This window comes from Cyrtonyx montezumae, unplaced genomic scaffold (assembly GCF_038088225.1).
Source record: "Cyrtonyx montezumae isolate F1298 unplaced genomic scaffold, pur_monq_1.0 scaffold_10, whole genome shotgun sequence".
Classification (NCBI taxonomy): domain Eukaryota; kingdom Metazoa; phylum Chordata; class Aves; order Galliformes; family Odontophoridae; genus Cyrtonyx; species Cyrtonyx montezumae.
Window position 1 is genome coordinate 6,552,783 of NW_027071826.1, and position 16,483 is coordinate 6,569,265.

Genomic DNA, 16,483 nt, shown 5'->3' on the forward strand with positions numbered 1-16,483 from the left:
TCTCGACCCAGATGATTAGCTCGCTATGGCACAAATGCATAGTGCAGATGGTGTGCTTGTGCTGGAAGGTCAGTGTGGCATAGCAAAGAATAGTTAAAGATCTTGTTGAAAAGGAGGAGGTGAGTTGTGCAAAGTAAAGATCATTCCGGAATACAGGGAATAGTTAACAGTAATATATGGACGCCTCTGGTCAGGGTCAAGAGCCATTCTTTAAGGTGCATTGGTCTGAACTTGACCTAAAAAATGATTCACTGAAAGAACAAACAAAATAACTTCTTAGCGTGAGTAGACCTGTCAACTACAGAAGTTAAATTCAGGAATTGTGAATGATGGTATTTATGTGAACTATCTGACTTTACAAACGCTCTGTAATCTCCTTTGTTTTTTGAATATAAACTGTATTGTAGTATCCTTTCAAAGGAAAGCTCGTTGTTCCTACTGAACTTGAATGAATGTTTTCTCCCTGTTCTTACAGAACAAAAGCAGTGCCTTGGTGTTCACAGGTATGCATGTCCAGACTAAGGCTCAAAAAGAGCATGAACTGCACTACGGGAAAGCTTAGAGTGGAGGCAGAGAATAGCAGAATGACTTAAATAGCTCAGCAGGTGACTGGGGAGTATATGACAACAAATCAAAGTTATTAAGGCATAAACAAGATGTCTTGCTTGCAAATAGATGCAATAGAGAACGTTTATGGTGACATGAAAATATGCAGAGAAGAAGGGGTGGCTGCCGTGCTCCTGAGGTCAGAATGGGACAATGTCCACAGGGGTGTGAAATGGTGGTGCTTCAGCCCTCCTACTAGGAGAAAAGTTACTCTCTGTGGAAACAGAATGAAAGCACATTGACAAAAAAAACTTGCAGTGATGGGATCCTAGAAGTCTTACTGTTACTTGAAAGATAATGAAGGGGAAGCAAAAATACTTAAGTCAAAATTCTGTTTCCTCTAAGAAATTTGTACTTCTCAGTCATGTTAACATAGTTCCTTTCCATTTCCTTCCTGCACTGTGTGGAGATTTAGCTTATAAGACCCTTAAAAAACGTAAGGATCCTTAAGATCGGATGCATATTGCATTGGATAAAGCATAGCCAGGAAGAAACAAGGATGCTATTTAAAAAGTGTTTTGCTATTCCTATTTTTAGAGGATCTCTCTCTGTTGTGCTTTTTTTCCTCATTTTGGCAGTGGTGTGAGCAGCAGCCCTGAGAATTCTTAGTGGCTGGCCTAGGTATTAGCTTTCAGGATTTACTGCAACTTAGAAGAGAGAACTCATAAAGACCTGAAATGAGCTTTAAAATATAACAAAAGCTGTCAAGCTGCTTTTTCAGTATCAAAGGAGATATCCGAATGTTTAAATATATGTGTGTGTATACTTAATTGGCAACTTGCTAATTCAAAGAATGTTTGCGTTTGTGTATGACAGTATTTGTAGCTAACAGGTCCCTGGAGAAATCTTGAGTTGAATATCACAGAATTCTAAGAATTTGTACTTTTACGTGGGGGCAACGCTATTTAATACATGCAGATAATGGAGAAAATACAGTTCAGCATATTTTTAATTGAAATCTAAAGACTGAAAGTCTGCTGTCCTGAAGAATATGTTAAAAACATACGGTTATGAAAGCAGATGCTTTGCCTACGCTGCTGTATTTGAACACACTAGTGCCAGAACATCAGGTGTGTCTCAGCTACTGCTGAGGATGTAAGTTTGTTCCTGATGGTGGTACCTTGAGCACTGTGCAGGTTCCTTCCTCCCCACCAAGTAGTTTCAACTCCAGTATCCCTTGTGTGCCATCTTCTCCCTTGTCAAAAGGCACGTGTCTATGTGGCTTAACAGTGAACTGGATCAAACAACAAACATTTTGTTTCCCTGAGGGTTATTTTTTGTCTGGATCGGTTCCCTGTTGCAGTTCCTTCTCTATCTCAACAGGAGTGTTGGTATGAGGGGAGAAATGAGTGGCTGGGAGCGGGCCCATTTGCTTACGTGAGCTATGTCAGAACTGAAAGCATGGCCGAGCTGCTCAGTTAAGTCTCTGTCTCACCCCAGCATCTTCATGGAAGCTGTATTCCTAATTCCTCTCCTATTTCCTGATAAGGAAAAAAGGCAGCCCAGCCTCTTACGCACAGATGAGACACATCTATGCTCTCTGCCCTCTTTATGAGAATTGGAAACCTTCCTGCATTCAGCTCACCCCACAAATATGCTCTGGAGCTTTCTTCGTCTTTCTCGAAATAGACGACGCAGCGCTCTGTGCTGGGTTAGTGCGGTTGGCCCAAGGCCAGGAGTGAGCTGGGCCCCTCGGCCATCCAGCGCTGGGACCTGCTCCCACCTCCCTCTGCTCTGTGCCCTGCAGCTCCAGATGTGCTGCCCACAGCTGGCGTAGCACTCACTGCCCTGTTACTCTGCCTTCTCCCTCTGCGTGCTCTTGTATTTTGTGGTAGCAGGAGACAGTCCCGTTTTGCTCTTAACACTAAAAGCTCAGAGCAGAGTGAAGTCAAGGGGATAGTGGCAGTATCTGTTCGTATCCCGGCATTCCTGCTTCTGAATTATAGGTGCTTCCTAATCTGAAGGAGTAAAAAATCAAGTATTCTGACCTTCCTAATTCTTAACTGGTTTGAAGCTCGTCCCAGACTTAAAGGCCTCCAAGATGAAGCATGACCAGTGTGACTTTAAGAAAGTCTGATGAAGGCCAGAAATTAGGAACGTATTTTTAAAAGCGGGCGTTTCTGTAGCTCTCAGTAGCTATAAATCAGTTTTCTGCATCTTTGTCCAACTTGTAAAAAAAAACCTCCTCAACTATTCTTGCAGTGCATTCTTAAGAAATGTTGGTAGGTTGAGGCAAGGTGCCAAAAAACCAGGACACTTTAACTGTGCCTTCTACCACTTTTTTATAGAGTTGCTTCTATGATTCTGGAATTCATTGTGATTTTATTTTTTCTTGAAGAAAGACAAATCCTAATTTGTTACAGGGCAACAGAGTGCACGACTCAGGAATCAGCTTGCCATGACTATAAATGTTCTGCCCTGAAACTGACAGCCCATGTTCCTTTCTGTGTACTCAAATGACCACCACTAGCTTTACAAGAGAAATACCATTGGACGTTTCTTTGGGGTTTTTTTTTGCCCTTATTGTATTTTTGTTATTCAAGTCGTCGGAAAACAATATCGTGCTTCATAGTTTTAGAGAAACTGTTTCTCGTGGCATTCCCTATAAGTAGTTGAAAACGTATACTTAAAAGTTTCATCTTCATGTATGCAAAGGAACAGACTGCAGTTCTGTGATGAGCAAGCAGTCAGAGGCCAGCTTTTAACTGCTCATTTTATTTTTGCATTGCTGGCATGCTGCCCCTCATCTCAAGAGCCTAGAATGTCAGAAGTGTTCAGTATCTCTGATTCTCTTGCAAGTCAGAAGATACCTCTGCTGCACACTGTGGTTGCGTGCCCTGTGTTAATTACCTTGTTCCAAAATCCACATCTGTCTCATGATGGATAGAAGTTTAACTTCTGCCATTCAGAGGAAACCAAAAGGTTGAGTCTTTTCCTGTGCCTTCTGGCCTGCTAAAATTGTAGTAAATCTTCCTGCAGCTACAACCACAGAAACAATGCTGCTCCTAGCATTTCCTGTGGGAGAAAAATGAGCCCTTTTGGAGCTGTTCAAGAATTTTCCTGTCCATGACTAACTCCTGCTGCTGCTATTGTGTTCACTCAAACTGATTTGTATCAGTGAGATTTTTGGGAGGTATATATTTTTTGGAAATGGGACACTCAAGGATAAGTGTGCTTTGTAGTTCTGTAGACATCCCAAGAGTCCTGACAGGGAATAAGAAGGCCTCAAAGGCCTCAGAATCCTGCAAGATGTGTGGACAATAGGAACTCCACTGGAGAACCTGGGGCTGTGCAAGTCCCTGTTTTCCCAGCCTGTCTGTAAGGCACGGTGCTGGCAGTGTCAGTGCACTGCTGAAGTCTCTGCAGCAGTATTACTGCCAACATGAAAAATGCTAAAATCAGTCTTTCCTTGTTGCTGTCCTTTTTTTTTTTTTTTTCCCTGTAACAAGGTTGCTATTTTAAAAAGGCATTCTTTGGATTTTCTGTTTATGCAAAGTATAAGTCCTTAGAGATGAAATCTAGAATATCCCTCCCATGGGAGAAGGAAGGATACAATAGCAGTGTAGAAGGGAATATCGGATAAGATCCCTGGATAAAGAATTTGTCTAAGAACCTTCCCACAGCCCAGGAGAGAGCTCAGATCTCTGAGATGCATTTCTATCAGGCAGATTAAACCTCATTTTTGTACATTTACCTATGCTGTTGTGAAGCATAGCACCAGCCACAGTCTGGGTGCCTGCAAGTATGAGGATGAGCCCCACCTAGTCTGCTTTCAGGCAGGGTTGTGTTTCACTTAAGTTCTACCAGTTTATATGGACACTGTCAGTTTTGACACAAAGTCAGAGCTCCTGATGAACTGTAACTTATAAACTGAAAAATATAGGACATAATAAGTATCTCAGTAATTATTACTGTTCTTTCTGCTTTATTTTGCTGTGCAAACAAATGGTTAAATGGTTCAAAGGCTGTTTTCTTTGGAGAATGTTTATTTGATTGAGTTCAGTGTGGCTTAGACTCCAAATAAAAACACTAATTTCAAACAGAGCTCTGCTATAAAAGTAGAAATAGTCTGTGGCCTTCTAGACCTCACAAACCGTGTTGGTTTGTTACATGGAGTCAAAACAAAGATGTCCCTTAAAACACATACACATTAACTCAGTGTCTTTCATACCCTGCAACCTTTTATTTCAGATCTGCTTTTCTCCCTAGTTGTTAGAACTGTGCCAAAATCCCTGAGATCCTGGGTGGATTACAGACTACTCAGCAAAAAGCAAATATGGTGCACATGGACCATCCAGCTTAGATTATTAGAGAACTTTTGAGAGCTACTGCTCCTATTTACTAAACTTAAAGTATTGCATCCTTTGGATTTTGCAGCAGGGCTTGTCTTCCCTTCTAGATTCCCTTTACATTCCAGAAAGTGGAGTGAGGAAGAACACTGTGAATGCTTCTCTTTCCACAGTTATTTTTTTTTTCCTTCCATGTCCTTAGCTGGCTGAATCTTCAGTTTTCTAATATATATGCTAAGCATTAAAAAAAGCACTGCTAGTTCATGATGAGTTAGGCCAAGTTCAACCACTTAATCTGACAGTCAAGCCCATGCAGATGCTAGTAGTACAGGAACTTGGTATCATGCCAAATCTGTAGGGTTACCTTTGATCTGTCTCCAGATTCCCCTTTATTTGTAAACATCTAGCTAATCACAGACTTCCTCTGACTTTTATGAAGTAGAAGAAACTGCATCCTTTGCAATATCTATGAAGTGTTTCTACTTTGCAGATGTTCATGGATTTGTGCAATGGGAGATACGAGCTCCATCTGGTGGCAAACTTAAAACGTGCACATTTCTATTTAAGATGGATCGTTTCTGGAGTTCAGATGAGTTTAATGTGTGAAGAGCATAGAAGCAGATCCTGTGTGCATTCTCAAAGCTACTTCTATTTTTAGGGCAGCTAGAATTTTTTAGCCTCTGGAAGGAAGGTACAATATTTTACCTCTAATCTAGCTCACTGTGGGCTACAAGCTACTACCAGCACTGGCAGTACTTTGGTATTCATAGCTCTGTACATATACCACACAACCACGGTTGGCACTAATATACAGCATTTTTGCAGCTCCATCAGGAAAAATGTGGTTTAATATTCACAGGCAGCTCACCTTTCCATGCTCAGAGGTGGTCCCACGCAGCACTGTCGCAGGATTTGGGGGAAGCAGTGTAAAGAACCTCAGCCATGCCACGTGAGCTGTGTGTGATCTACAAGTAACAGAAATATTTGTCTGTAAAAGGTGGGGTGGCACCTAAATAAATACTGATATTACATTGATATTAAATGTTGATATTAAACAGTGATACTGCCTGGGGGAGAATCCTTTGCTGATTTATAAACAAAAAAAGATGCATTTCGTGACATTAGAGCTAGTCAAATAAGAGCTACTTTGAGATAACAGCATCAGTCCAATGTATTCCCCTCCAAGATTCAAAGAGCGTACTAGGCAGCTGCAGTGACTAACAGGACTCTGAAACCAGCAGTTTGCCCAAAGGTGTGCCAGGAAATTTGGCCCTGAGCTGGCTTTCAGGGTGCCCTAGCAGGTGTACAATGCTGATCAACCTGGCTTCCCTTGCAGCCTTAAAGCCCTTCCTGCTCTGCAGTGCAGATGCAACCACTTGGTCCAGTGCTGCTACAGTGCACGTAGAAGTATCATGTGTAAATTAACTAGCTGTTATGTGAAAGTGGGACAGCAGTATAGTTTGTCCAGGGTGATTTCCGTAGCCAGAGGAAGAAGTCAGTGTTCCATGACAAAAAGAGGGTTGTCTTTACAAGTTGCATCCATGTGTTTCCAGTGTCTTAACTGTTCCTATCAGATACAAAGTTGCTCACATTTGTCATGTTAGTGTGGTCCAAAGAGACAGGAATTGCAAACATTTATATCATTCAGCTGCATTTAACCCAAAATAATAATCCCGGGGGAGGTAAATATGTAATAATCACCTCTGAATTAGGCAAGTAAAATCAACAGAAATGAGTGAAGAGGCAAATATGAAGCAGTATTCCAGAGTGGTGGGTGTTCCAACCTATGAGAAGTCCAGGCCAAGGGGAAATAGTACTTGTGTAATCTTTGAGCGTCCACTAAGCCAAGCTGTAAACCACTGCTGGAAAGTTACACATATAGTAACAAAAATAACCTCGGAGCCTACGGAACCAAAGGCTTTTCTTCAGCAAGTCTTTAGCTGTTTTGAAAACGAAAGGTAAAAGAGGAAGAAACGAGCAAATGAAAAGTTTCTGAAACAGGAGCAGAACGTTGTTTAAGGCTGTGTTTTGCTGGGGTAGGGGTGGAAGGAACCGTGAGCTTTTAAAGAGTTCCCTTCTGTGGTGGGTGTTCTCGATATAACTGAAGGATAGTATTTAGAGCAAAACCACACCACAGTGAGGTGGGAGGGACCACATCATGCTAGCAAATATAGTACTAGAGTGTGGGCTTCTGACTTTTAATATTTTTCTTGCATTTCTTTTCTGCATGGCAGTAGTGAAATAGGGACTTCTAAGCTTCTGAACAACTGAGAGAACCAGGTTTGAAGAAGACATGAGGAAGAACTGTCGGCAAAAGATTTCATAAAAACTCAGAACCACGTGTGCCAGATCTGAATTGGCACCACCTTTGCTTTTTTGACACACTGCAGCAGTCGCAAAAGGCACCAAAGCAGTCAAATTAGAACACTCAGTTAAAGTTGTTTTGGACTCTTCTCTGTATTACAAAACTTATTTCCTTGTGACTATTATTGACACCTGTCAGAAACAAATTTGAAGTCTCTTTCATGGAGCAGACAGCCCAAAGAGGCAGATGCCAGGCATTAAGGGCTGTGCTGAAATGAGCTCGCACAATCTGCTGTTCATGTGCTGCCGTGCTGCTGTTATGAAATGAGTTATTAGAGTTTCTTATTAGAGTTTCTGTCAAAAACTGTTGAGACTTTTTAGCTTTAAAGTATGTACTCATGAACTAAAATTAATGCCTTTTTCAGACAGTTACAATGCTAAACTAACAAGTGATAGAAGAGAGGGAAAAATGTTTTAGTCTGGAGTACAAGGTGAAAAAAAAACCATTAAAACTGAGCACAAAGGGTCTCTGAGGAAGGAGAGGATGGTGAGAAAGATCCAGCTGACCTGACTCCCTTTGCTGCCATGATCATCATATGCAAGCTGAAGAGGACCTTCCCCGGAGCTCAGAGCTTATATGTGGAGAGTAAAGAAATGGTGCTCTGGTCTTATTACAAGGATGGTGAAAAATTGTGACCAACAAGGAGATGAGTAAACACGCAGTAATCTTCACAGGGCACAGTGTGCACATGGTCTGGATCTGTAACTCGAAAAAGCTGCTTTGAAGAAGAGAATCAGGCATTCATGTTCAGATTTGAGTAATTTAGCAACCCTATTTTTTCCAGCTAAATTAATGGGAAGCAAACAAAACAAAACAATGCAGTAAACGCTCAAAAATAGGGCCATCGTGGCTTAAAAAAGATAGTAATTTCTTTTGCTTCTCCAGACAGCTGGATCAAATTGATTCTTGTAAGCAGACTAAACGTGCTCATCTATATTCTGCTGTAGTTATGCATCTTACTAATTCTGCTTATGACTATAAAAGGATGTTTTATTGTTTAGTATAACTGTTACCTCAGTAAGTCTGTCTACAATTTTATTTATAATCGGCATTTTTTTCATTACTGTTGTTATGAAGTATGTAAAATATTGTCTGTATTGCAGCTTGTACAGGGCGTGTGTCTGTGCTTGCTTTACTCTTTTCGAGTTTATAAAGATGCTATACAAATGCAAGAAAAGATGTTCAGGTATCTTTGAATGTCGTTCCTTAATCTGATTTCAGAGCCCCACACTTCTCAGCCTTTAGGTATTTAAGGAATCAGTGGTATTAAGACAAAGCATCTTAAAAATAAGGACAGGAATTTTACAAGTCTACAGTACAGTACTGGAATGCTGGCACTTCTGTCCCAGTGGCGGTGCTGGGAGAAGGAGAAGGCTCGTTATAGCTGGGAAATCTAACAGAAAATGTGATGTCCTTCCCATAGAAAACAGGGAGCACCCTCACAGAAGGGCCACTGCAAAGCAGAGAAGAGAAGGGAACTGTGTTTATAGTATCACCTAAAGATTGTCCTTAAACTATTTAACTTTTTTTTCAAGCAGAGGACATCTAGAACAGGCTCTGACTGTTCCTTAACTTAGCAGTTATTTGTAGTCTATGTAGAATATCAGTGAAGATATGCCAGGTTAATTTTCATCATCTTTAAAGCTTAATCTATGCTTCGATACAGTATCTTTAATAAAATGTTATTACAAGTCTGCTTACTATTTTTATTTAATTCCATCTTACAGCCAAGTTAATAACAGTTCCAGCAACAGGCTGAAGTTCCAGTTACCATCAACTTCATCTGCTCCTGCATTTTTCCCATTCACCAAATAAGAATGACGATATCAAAAACCGAGATGAGTAAAAATCAGATAACACGAGAAATTCACAGCACTGCTATAGTTCATTTATCTTCAAAAACCTTCACATTAAGCATTTAACTGAATCAGAAAGATAAATCAAATTCTGCTGGCCTGTCAGTATGAAGTATTGTGCTTTCGGTATACTGTTTTCCTTCTTTAAGGCTCAACATCATTTCCCAGCTTTACAGTTACTGCCAGTAATGATAGTCTCATTAATGCCTTTCACAGCTGTTCTAGCCAAAATTCTTTGTTTTCATTCACTAACCACCTGTACCACACAAGTATCCTTTTCACATATTCAAACAAGACCAAGTACAGTTAGTATTTAAGTATACTAGAATATATTAGAATTTAAAATAGTCTTAGCAAGGTGCAGATACGATGTGAAAACATGTGATGCTTTTTAATAGGAACAAGTGCAATTTGGAATTATTAATAAGCAAAGGAGCAGCTGCTTGATTTCAATTGAAAAGAATATATGTGTTACTGTGGATCAGGTTCTGAAAATGACTGCAACATCATGCTGTTGCAAATAAAGGTGAAATTTATGATGTCAAAATGGGAGTATAACCTGCTCCTTTAGGCATGAGTGAGTAATGTCTCCTATTTTGATTATGGCTTTTGGAAATGAAGATAAAGTTGCATGCAGAGTACCCAGGAGAACGCAATGTGAGTGTCAAAAAGCACTGCCTTTAGGAGAAAGCAGTGTGAATGTCAAGAAAACACCGCTTCCGAGGACAGATTGAATGATTTTAGGCCATTTTTCAAAAGAGATGTCAGAGAGGAATCACAATAATTTTCATATCTGTAAAAGCTGTGGGCAAAGAAAAAATACAAGTGTTCTCTCATATCCACAATCAATAGGAATAGAAATAATTGGCTTAAACTGCAAGAAAAGAGACTTTAGTTCGACACAAAGCAAGGTTCTGATCTGATTCTATGATTACTTGCAAACTAGCTGCTTTGAAGTCCTTTATCGTGCCAGTAGAGCTAGCACTGTCTGTTAGAAAAGGAAACTGCAGTTATAAGAAGTAGTGTAGAACTGAATGCCTGAATTGCACAAGGCACCAGTTGATCTAGCTGGCAGTAGTGATGCTACCCTCAGCTTTCGATCACACCTCAGCAAACTATCAGAAGTATATGTAAATAAGAGTGCCTGAAACCACTTAATGATAAGATAATTATTCCTTGAAACATCAAGAGCTGGTTTAATCAATGTTACATATTTTCTTGATTTTACTGAGCCTGTTACAGCCTAGTTTTAGTTGTGACATGGTGTAATCAGCCATTTTATTTCTTAAACTGAAAAAATAAAAAGATAACCTCTAAAAATGACACGGGAAATCCTTTAAGTGTAATCTGAAAATGTGCCAAAGATTAAAAGCCAGAAAGTGAAGAAAGTCACATGCGTTTTTTAAGGTCGTGATTTTAAATTTGATTTCTAATTTTGGACTTGAGATCCGTGAACCAGAAGGTTCAGCAGTACTTCATTACTGTGCTCTATATGCTGCTATTCTAAATATTTCCACGTGACTGCTCACACATTTGTACAGTTTGCAGAAAACATGCTACACTGACTTGCAGGTTTTTATGTTTTGCAGAAAGAAAAAAAAAGAGAAAGAAAAATTTAAGAGAAAACAAGACTTGTGGTTGTCTTTCAAATAAAGGAGTATCTACATGCAAAAAGTGAAAGCATCTAAATACAAAATCACTCCCAAAAGTTCCATGGTTCCCCCCCACACAGACTGTTGTTTTTAACACAGTCACACCTTGTCAGAAAAAAACCTGTTGTCACTTCAAACGTGGTAGTTCTTGTCTGAATTCCAATTGCCTTCATATACTCACAAATAGAAACAAGATGAAAAAGCTGCAGTGATGAAAGGGCAGTGTGGTCAAGTATTATTTGTTCTTGGCACAGTTGTTGCTTAGATCTGTACTGGGTGATGTAAAATAATTTGCTCACTCACCAGTACGATCCAGTGTATGCTGTTTTCTGGATACTTTTGCAAATGGGTGATCATCTCCAGAATTCAAGATCTAAAACATTCTGATCATCAGACCTCAACTCCTGTATATGACAGGCCATAATCTTTATGAACCGAGCAGCTGACATCTGATTAAACTGTAACTTGTGTTTAATCCTATTTTTACACTATATTGCCTTATAAAACCCGTGGAAAAAAAAATCTTCCTGTTATCAAGATAAAGATACGGGCAGAGTGCTCAGTTCCGTTCCAGATACCAAGCTCTTGCTTCACAGAAGAAATCTAAATATCATCTTCAGCTCTGGCAGGGTGGTGTAATGGAGAATAGCCTACAGCATATTGCATAACTGCCAAGCAGGAGACATGGGTGTGTGGTCGATCCTAAACACAAATAGATGCATCAGAGAGGGGCCTGTGTATTCCAAAGGCACTGACTGCATGTCCTGGAAAATGTGGCTTACAGATTCAGGACAGGGAATCCAGCAGATGTTTCTTTAAAAGGAAAAATCAGACTTGTGTCCTCAGCATAAAACTCACTCTCTAATTTCTGAACCAGTCCGTTTGGCTCACCTGTAACATGACTGCATATGAAGCAACATAAAAGAAAATCCTCTGGCTCTTCCCATATGAGAAGATGACTGTAGAGATGAGTTGGTGCACAAATTGTGCTGCAAGTCTTAAGAGAAGTGCTGACAAAAAGCAGGCTTGTAATAGCTCTGCTGAGAAGAGAGAATAAGTCTAATGAAGCTCTAGAGGCTGTTCTCTCTAGTTAGACTGGACTTTCTCTAAGGTCATCTGTAAGAGATGAGCAACAATGAGAAAATCACATCAACTTTTGGTTGGAAACAGAAGTTAAAAACAGCTTAGACCAATCGGTGTTGTTGTACAAGAAGAAAACAGCAGCTGTGTGCTCAGCTGGAAAAGAAATACTTATGCAGGGGCCTAGATTAAGTATTTGGTAGCCTGAGCCCACAGATCTTTTGATTTTTCCTGATGTTGTCCATGATTGCCCATAATTTACGTTATTAGCATTAAAATGGTATGCTTATGCCCTCCTCCAAGATATTTTCCCCACGTTTAGTACAGTGAAACTCCAATTAAAATTTTAAAATACATAGGACTGGTGGTAATAGGGTAAGCAGTAATCCAATCACTATGAACAGCTCTTTAGTGGGTTATCAGCACATCTGGGTATCTGCACAACTACACAGTTATTGGACGAAGGGAACCATCACCCCAAACAGGTTCCGTCTGGAGCTGATAAAACATATGATTAAAAGCTTTTGGCCAAATTCATGAAAACTCATTTCTGAATCAGACAGAACTGTTTGATTACTAATACATTTAAATAAGGTATCAAGTTAATTTTGATACAAAGCCTGCTAATTCTGCTAATCAGTATTTTTTGTGTTATTTCCTGGTTCATTTGTTCTCTCCATTTCTTTTTATACGTATGTTTTTGAGGCAAGAATCCTCTTTTTACTCTGAAATAATAGACAGCGCCTCAGTTTATATTACATGTACCAAAACAGGGTTCTCATGCATCACTAGCATTCTCAGGGTCAGCCCTTGGAAGGAAAAAAATAACAAATGACATTTATTTTTCACCTGAAGCTGAATTTATCAGCCAACTCTTTTTGTATTTCTCTGGCACTTATCTCTGCTCCCAGGGATACAATCAGCTGAATGAAGTAGCAGGGAATGACAGGAAGGGATAGTTTAGAGATGAATCAGCCACTGGTTTGACTGCAAAAGAAATCGACACCCTTCCCATCCAAGAAATATGCACATGGGATGTACAGAGAAGCTCCTGCTGGAGGTAGGGAGACAGACAGCTTCCACTTTCCATTGATCTCTTCTGGATTTCTCCAAGGTCAAAACCTCTGTATTAAAAAGGACCGAGATCTGTGGAAGAATAATAGTTATGTTTGTTACTGTAGCGTCAGAAATTGAAGCCCTTCTGCCCGCAAACTACACACACGCAGGCTACACAGTAAAAGAGGTGGAAACTTCATGTCACATTAAAAAAAAATATTTGGAAAGCACACTAATTGAAGCAAGGCTGTTTTTGCAAGGATGTAATAACTCCGTGGGCATAAATCACGCCGGTAAGAACTGTATTTCCTATGAAACGCAGGCGGGACGGCATCTTACATGAGCACAACACGCAGGAATTTGGAGGCGTTTCAAGAACGGCTGCCACGCAGCGGGGACAGCGAGCTGCACCCCACGGCAGCCCACGAGTGGAAATGACACGGGGTGTGTGTGTTGGGAGGGGGGTGCGGCTGTATCGCCCCTCTGCCATAGAGGGACAGCGGAGCTCCCTCAGGGGAACGACGGCGGCGGGCCGGGGACGGGAGGGGGGAGAAGTGGTGTGAGTCGCGACCAAATAAGGGTAAATTCCCCAGCAGCTGGCAGCCGGCTGCGGCGTGACACGTTTGACGGAGCTTTCAGGGATTACAAACACTACGAGCAGCGAGCGAGCGCCCGCCCGCCGCAGCCCTCACGGCGCTGCGCGGCTCCTATTGGATAACGCCGATGTCAATCATTCGCATTGCGTCGGACGTCCACTGGAACTTTCTAGCAGAGCTACGGGGAGAGGGCGGGGCGAGTGAGGAGCGCGCGTTGTGATTGGCCGAGGGGAGCGACGCACGCTGCAAAGCGAGACGGATCGAGAACAAACAGCAAGAAGTCCGAGGGTTGGGCCGGAGGGTGGGAGCCACGCTTCTGATTGGGCAGGAGGCAGGGGGCGGGCACTCTTTGGATAGTCTCGCATGCGATTGGTCAACTGCAGCGGCCGGGCGTCTGGATTGGTCCTCAGCGTTCTGGCAGGTTCCAGAAGAAGGCTGAGCCGGCTATAAAAACGGTGCGAGCGGCACCGTGACGGTACATCGCGCCGCAGACAGCAGCGGGAGCGGGTGGACGTAACCGCGAGCTAGCAACTGACCAGAGGAATCCGTCATCATGTCTGGCAAAGGGCCGGCCATCGGCATCGATCTGGGCACCACGTATTCTTGCGTGGGCGTCTTCCAGCATGGCAAAGTGGAGATCATCGCTAACGACCAGGGGAACCGCACCACGCCCAGCTATGTGGCTTTCACCGATACGGAGCGCCTCATTGGGGATGCTGCCAAGAACCAAGTGGCGATGAACCCCACCAACACCATCTTTGATGCCAAGCGTCTCATCGGCCGCAAGTATGATGACCCCACAGTGCAGTCGGACATGAAGCATTGGCCCTTCCGCGTAGTGAATGAGGGTGGCAAGCCCAAGGTGCAAGTGGAGTACAAGGGCGAGATGAAGACCTTCTTTCCAGAGGAGATCAGCTCCATGGTGCTTACCAAGATGAAGGAGATTGCTGAGGCTTATCTGGGGAAGAAGGTGCAGAATGCTGTAATCACAGTGCCTGCTTACTTCAATGACTCCCAGCGCCAGGCCACCAAAGATGCTGGCACCATCACTGGCCTTAATGTGATGCGTATTATCAACGAGCCCACAGCAGCTGCTATTGCTTATGGCTTGGACAAGAAAGGTACCCGGGCTGGAGAGAAGAATGTGCTCATCTTTGACTTGGGAGGGGGCACTTTTGATGTATCCATCCTTACCATTGAGGATGGCATCTTTGAGGTGAAGTCTACAGCTGGGGACACCCACCTGGGTGGGGAGGACTTTGACAACCGTATGGTGAACCATTTTGTGGAAGAGTTCAAGCGTAAGCACAAGCGTGACATTGCTGGCAATAAGCGAGCAGTGAGGCGGCTGCGCACAGCTTGTGAGAGGGCAAAACGTACTCTGAGCTCTTCCACGCAAGCCAGCATTGAGATTGACTCCCTCTTTGAGGGCATTGACTTCTACACCTCTATCACTCGTGCCCGCTTTGAGGAGCTCAATGCTGACCTTTTCCGTGGCACTCTAGAGCCAGTGGAGAAGGCCCTGCGTGATGCCAAGCTTGACAAAGGCCAGATCCAGGAGATCGTGCTTGTGGGTGGCTCCACTCGTATCCCTAAGATCCAGAAGTTGCTGCAGGACTTCTTCAATGGCAAAGAGCTCAACAAGAGCATCAATCCGGATGAGGCTGTTGCTTATGGTGCTGCGGTGCAAGCAGCTATCCTTATGGGAGACAAGTCTGAGAATGTGCAAGATCTGCTCCTGTTGGATGTCACCCCTCTGTCTCTGGGCATTGAGACAGCAGGCGGTGTGATGACAGCTCTCATCAAGCGTAACACCACGATTCCCACCAAACAAACGCAGACCTTCACCACCTACTCAGACAACCAGAGCAGCGTCCTCGTCCAGGTGTATGAAGGTGAGAGGGCTATGACAAAGGACAACAACTTGCTGGGCAAGTTTGACCTAACGGGCATCCCCCCAGCACCCCGTGGGGTCCCTCAGATTGAGGTAACTTTTGACATAGATGCAAATGGTATCCTGAACGTCAGCGCCGTGGACAAGAGCACGGGGAAGGAGAACAAGATAACTATCACCAATGACAAGGGTCGCCTTAGCAAAGATGACATTGATCGTATGGTGCAAGAAGCAGAGAAATACAAAGCAGAGGATGAAGCTAACAGAGATAGGGTGGGAGCCAAGAATTCCCTTGAGTCGTATACTTATAACATGAAGCAGACGGTGGAGGATGAGAAACTGAAGGGAAAGATCAGCGAGCAGGACAAGCAGAAAGTGCTCGACAAGTGCCAGGAGGTGATCAGCTGGCTTGACCGAAACCAGATGGCAGAGAAGGAAGAGTATGAGCACAAGCAGAAAGAGCTGGAGAAGCTCTGCAACCCGATTGTCACGAAACTGTACCAGGGAGCTGGAGGAGCTGGGGCAGGTGGCTCTGGTGGCCCAACCATCGAAGAAGTTGATTAAAAGGACTCAACTATAGACTAGTTCATGGACAGTCACTCCATTCTTTGCTTTATATATTTTTTCTAACGTTTAAGAAAAACGTCATTGCCAATAACAGAGTTTATTCTGTTGGGTGTGTATAAAGGCAGATGTATCAGCTTGGTTTTGATAAAAGGGAAGGCACGTCCTGCTTTATAAGGTTAGTAATAGAGAAGATTTGTTAATTCAGATACAGCTGCTCGTATTCTGGATGTTTGTTTCTGTTTAAATGTCTCTTCTATAAAGTAACCACTCGACTGTTGCAGTTGACAAGTTTCAAGTTATGCATGGGAGAAAAAAAAACTTTATGAAAGATGAGAAATGCCGATTGTGGAAGTTTTGGTAATAAATAAAATGTATTTAAAGCAGAAACCTATCTTTCTCTTTTCTGTAGTGGAGTTGGGGTGGTGGGGTTTTGCCTGGGGGACACGGGGGGTTGATGGGGCTCCAGGGAGAGCTGGTGGGGTGGTTTCCCTGGGCTGGCTGGGAGGACAGTGTGGGGCTCAG

The 16,483-nt window shown here is 42.6% G+C and overlaps 2 protein-coding genes across 3 annotated transcripts in view; both read left to right on the top strand.

Moving 5' to 3' along the window:
• The window catches only part of ZBTB1 (zinc finger and BTB domain containing 1), a 53,715-nt gene that overhangs the window by 13,764 nt on the left and 23,468 nt on the right, over positions 1 to 16,483 (top strand). The window contains exon 3 of one of the 2 annotated variants that reach the window (XM_065749081.1): positions 7,130 to 9,781. The exons of the other annotated variant lie outside the window; for it this stretch is intronic. Coding sequence (XP_065605153.1) covers positions 7,130 to 7,166 — 37 coding nt within the window. The 3' untranslated portion in view covers positions 7,167 to 9,781. Of the gene's footprint in view, positions 1 to 7,129; positions 9,782 to 16,483 lie in introns of those variants that run through there. 2 annotated transcript variants of the gene reach the window in all.
• On the top strand, positions 13,982 to 16,348 carry HSPA2 (heat shock protein family A (Hsp70) member 2). The gene has a single exon (XM_065748994.1). The coding sequence runs from the start codon at positions 14,054 to 14,056 to the stop codon at positions 15,956 to 15,958; it is 1,905 nt and encodes a 634-aa protein (XP_065605066.1). The 5' UTR covers positions 13,982 to 14,053; the 3' UTR covers positions 15,959 to 16,348.